This window comes from Malaya genurostris, chromosome 2 (assembly GCF_030247185.1).
Source record: "Malaya genurostris strain Urasoe2022 chromosome 2, Malgen_1.1, whole genome shotgun sequence".
NCBI lineage: Eukaryota > Metazoa > Arthropoda > Insecta > Diptera > Culicidae > Malaya > Malaya genurostris.
The window spans coordinates 270627297-270632047 of NC_080571.1; the positions used below are offsets into that span (position 1 = coordinate 270627297).

General features: G+C 37.2%; 1 protein-coding gene across 2 annotated transcripts; it reads right to left on the reverse strand.

Annotated features, from left to right (window-relative positions):
• Positions 1 to 408: 408 nt before the first annotated feature.
• LOC131430017 (cuticle protein 64-like) lies at positions 409 to 1484 on the reverse strand. Of its 2 annotated transcripts, none has more exons than XM_058594624.1 (2): positions 1426 to 1484; positions 409 to 973 (listed from the first exon to the last, which is right to left on the reverse strand). In XM_058594624.1, exon 2 carries the CDS (start codon positions 961 to 963, stop codon positions 481 to 483), a length of 483 nt encoding a protein of 160 aa, XP_058450607.1. In that variant the 5' UTR covers positions 964 to 973; positions 1426 to 1484; the 3' UTR covers positions 409 to 480. The 2 variants fall into 2 exon arrangements, with proteins under 2 accessions (XP_058450607.1, XP_058450608.1); XM_058594625.1 differs by having other exon boundaries at positions 409 to 979; positions 1426 to 1447.
• Positions 1485 to 4751: the final 3267 nt, after the last annotated feature.

A 4751-nucleotide genomic window follows, 5' to 3' on the forward strand; every position in this document is an offset into this window, starting at 1 on the left:
CAGGGAAGATCTACTCAGGTTTTTCCAGAAAAACAATTATACATTCAAACTCAACGCTATTCAGTGACACAAAATGGAGTATAACCCAAATGTGCATAGTTGACGAGTATCTATTGAATTTTCACACGTACTAAAATTATCCAATAAAATTAGAAGAAACTAATGCAGATTACATTTACAAATATATGATTAAATTACAAAAGTAAGCATGTTGACCGATTTAGAAATATCCCAGGGCAATTTCTAAAAACAAATAATTTTCGTGAAACTGAGGTGAGCTCACACTTAACACACATTTGGCGTGGAAACACACGGTTTGAGAGTAGTTGGGGTTAAATCTGGGTTAGATTCGGCAGCGAAATGACGTAACAAACTATATTGTTTCGGATAAATACCTATGGAAAACCATTATTTTTTTAATCTCGTATCGTCATTTATTGCTAATTAAGTATCACAATTAAATTTTTTTTGAGGCTGTGTTTACCATCCATGATGGTGATGATGGTGTCTATGATGTCCATAGCCACCATAGCCGCCATATCCGCCGTAGCCGCCATATCCGCCATATCCTCCATAACCACCATACCCTCCATAGCCACCATATCCTCCATAGCCGCCATATCCGTAGCCAGGATATCCACCCCAGCCTCCGACACCTCCTCCGACCAGGCCAACTCCAACACCAATTCCACCGACTCCGAAGTGACGCTTATGTCGAACGGCCTGCTCGGCGGTACTATCTTGGTCATTAATCTGTGCCAGTTCTGCAGGATCCACTGCTGGTGCTTCATCCGGCACCTGAATTGGCAGCTCTTGAGGGGCCGATTCTTCTTGCAGTGGCTGTTCAGCAGGTCTACTTAGCAGAATTGTGCCATCCTGTGGGACGGGAATCTCAATTTCTTGTGGCCTAGCAAACGCTGATGCTGCGATTGCTAGCACAATTATGAAGCAGGTTGATTGCATTGTTTTTAATCTGAAACTTGAAAAAGATTCGGTGAATTCCTTTGTTGAAATGATATTTTGTGAGTGCACTCCTGCATTAAAGCTATTTTAATTTATTCAAACATGCTCCCAATATTGTTAATCGTTTTTTACGACGCATTGCTAAGGTTATGATTTATTCCCAAATAATTTCGCAAGAATCTGTTTTTGAACACAAAATATCAATGAGGATTACGCAACTATTGTACGATTGTCATGCAAAATTCACATCTCAAATTTTTCGCTACGATGATTTAAACTTTTTCGCACATTTTTACACAGCACTAACTTATTATCACTTATTCACATTGTTTCCAATCTGATATAGTCATCAATCAAAATCAAACAAACATTTGGGAACACGATCAAACAAATATTCTTTGATTGCTATCAAACACCACTTTTGCTACATAAAACACAACAATTGCCTTCAGAAAAACTGACCTCTTGAAACGCTTAGATCCAAACGGTGACTACGCTTGATCCCAGCCATTCGGTGTCCTTTTATATATCAAACTGAGAATGGGAAGCATCTCACGACTGCGGGGAAATGTAAGAAAAGCTTCTTATCCCACAATGTATTATGCACACATATGCACCGTGTAACCTGTTCGGCCGGAGTAAGATACGGAGATCCAGTCCATTCTCTCTCTTCACCCGCGCCACGCAAGGTCGCATCATAAAGCATCACGACGAAACAATTGCCGGTCGTATTTTGAGCGTATTTTCCGTGTTTCAGATCGCGACCGGGTCCAGCTTGAAAGTTCGTCTAGATCGAAAACAAACCGGAACATATTTACACTCATCTAATAGTGTGGCTGTATTTTTCTCATGCAACGAAAGTTTCAAAATATTTAATAATTTTATTTATCGTTTTGTTGTATAACAACAATATATTTTTTATCTGCCATTGTAAACCTAGCAAATACATCATCTGAAATGATAATAACACTTCTGTAGGTAGAAGAAACTAGCAACATTTTTTCACATTTAACTTGATATGAATCGTTGCCTCAATTATGACAAAGCATCGTTAACTCTCACCTATCTTCTAAATATTTGTAAAATTGCTTCAAAAAATTAGTCTTGTTGAACTTGCTCCAACAAAAATTTTGAGTCGTTATTGTTCCTATTTTTTCTATCATGATATCTCGGTTGGGATTCGAAACTCCTGAGCATTTTCACTTCAATATCTAACGAGGAAAACAGATTAAAACAATGACATGCAAATATAACCACACAGAAAAAAATATAAATGTTACAGGAGACGAAATTATACAAACGGTACAATCCATAACTAGTTAACTTTTCAAATAATGCAATATTCCATTCGTACAGAATTTTACAGGCTCCGAGAGTAATCTGCACTCAGCTACCAAGTGCCGCTGTATGGGTATGTATCAATTATTCATCAAACAGATATGTGCTTCTGTGGTTCAGTCCATTAACTGACGTGCTTTGTGATCTAATGTTTCTCGGTTCAAGTTGCGCTGTTGCTATCGTTCTTTTGTTTTTTATTTAATTCGATTTGAGACTATGTAACTTTCTAATCACACAATTTTACACTGCTTGAATATAAATTTGTGTGAAATACAACGCTCCATTTATGTGCATCTAATAAGATGTAAAATCACAAGATTTTTTCGAACTGTGTATGTAACGAAAACCACGAAAAAGCTACCGCACATACGGGACTCGAACTCGTAGCTAGCTCCTATCCGGAGACAATGTTGTGCCAATTAAACTACTCTGCATGAGAAAACTTATGAAGAAACAGCCTAATTGACTAGAAGAACCGAGTATGTTTCGCTGTACTTGGGCGCCAAGGCATTCAATTGTAGTCATATATGTATGGTAATTCCTCCACCATCGCATCACAAGTTTATCTTCTTTCTGATTTGCCGTCAGACGCTGATTTCAGATTTTGTTTTTATCTCTTTCGAAGCATGCTTGGTTCTTCTAGTCAATTATGCTGTTGCTTCATGAGTTTTTACATGCAGGGTAGTTCAATTGGCAAAACAATTTCCCCGGATAGGAGCTAGATACGGGTTCGAGTCCCGCATCTACGGTATCTTCTTCGTGATTTTCATTACATAGTTGTGTTTGCATGTCATTGTTCCAATTTGTTTTTTCAATCTCATTAGATACTGATCAAATTTAAAACTAGCTCAAGGCGGCTGTACGACTTAACCAGATTAAAACAAATCATTGAATTTCACTTCATTGTTTAATTTAATTTTAGTGTATTTACTTTTGGCTCAAATTCTGTATTAGCAAGATTCTAGCATTACTTTTAAGAAGAGCTTAGGCAAACATCCCTTGACAAATTTCAAAAACCTTAAAATTGTCTGATTGATTTGTTCTCTTTAGCAAGTTTCTGTAGATACAATAGAAGCTGAGCAATTTTCAAACAGTGATGATAGTAAAAAATATTTCAACAATATTAAGTCTGTAACAAATGCGATTTTCCAACTTTGTATAAAAACATGAAATAGAATTATTTTAGAAAAATAAGTATAATATTTGAATAAACTTAGAAAACAACGACAACCCACAGAAACATCTAAGTTTTCAGAAAATTTCATTTGGAAATCGCTGAGTCTGAGGAACGTTAGAATATAGAAATTTTTTGCATTTTATACATAGTTTTGATTGAAAAATTGATTGTACTTTTGTAAAATCATAAAACATTTGAAAAGCTTTCTGAAGTGCAATAACAATTTCATCAGTTTTTTTGTTTCAATTGTTAAGGTTTCAACCTTAAGGTCATTCGCCTCTCCGGCCAAGAAAAACTTTCTGACCTTACTTGCAGGGTTGAGAATCGAACCCAGAGAGAGTGCATGAAAGACATCGACTAACCCTTCATGTTATACCCGTCCTCCAAATTTCATCATTTGTTATCTACAAATTATAAAAAAATGAAAAATATCTGAAACAAGTATCCGAGAAAATTATTGTTTAGGTTTTATTTTCCAAACGAACTGTGAACACAACCGTTTTAACAGTTTTTACTTTTTCTACACCGCTCTGAAAATTACCATTGCTTCGGCAATGGGACTTCAACTTAGGTGGCTGTACCGGCTGAGGCTGGTCATAATACATAGATGATAATGACATTAAAGTGTGTGTGTACAGTGCCTAACGAGTTGTCATCGTCGTTTTAATGACATTTGTTCTTGTTTTCGTATTATTCACGCTCGAAAATGTCTGTTTATGTGCCCAATTCTCGCCATTTGCGAGAAGTTTTACTTTTCTGTTACAATTCGAACAAAATGCAGCTGAAGCTCATCGGTGATGCTGCTCTGAGTAAATGAACGTGTCGGGAGTGGTTTCAACGTTTTAAAAATTGTGATTTCGATGTCGAAGACAAACATGGTGGTGGAAGAGAAAAAACCTTCAAAGATGAACAACTAGAAGCATTGCGTGATGAAGATTCGTGCCAAACAAAAGAAGAGCTTGCCGAATCGTTGGGAGTGAGTCAGCAAGCCATTTCAAAACGTCTCGCTAAAAGAAAAGCGACCACAATATCAAGAGCGACATAACAAAGTCACCCTCCAACAAGACAATGCTCGGCCTCACGTCGCAAAAGTGGTCAAAAAGTACTTTGAAACGCTGAAATGGGAAGTCTTGCCCCATCCGCCGTATTTCCCAGATGTCGCCCCTTCTGACTTCCACCTATTCCGTTCGATGGCACACGGCCTGGCAGATCAACATTTTTAATCCTTTGAAGAGTTGAAAAAATGGATTGCTTCATGGATAGCGAATTTTTC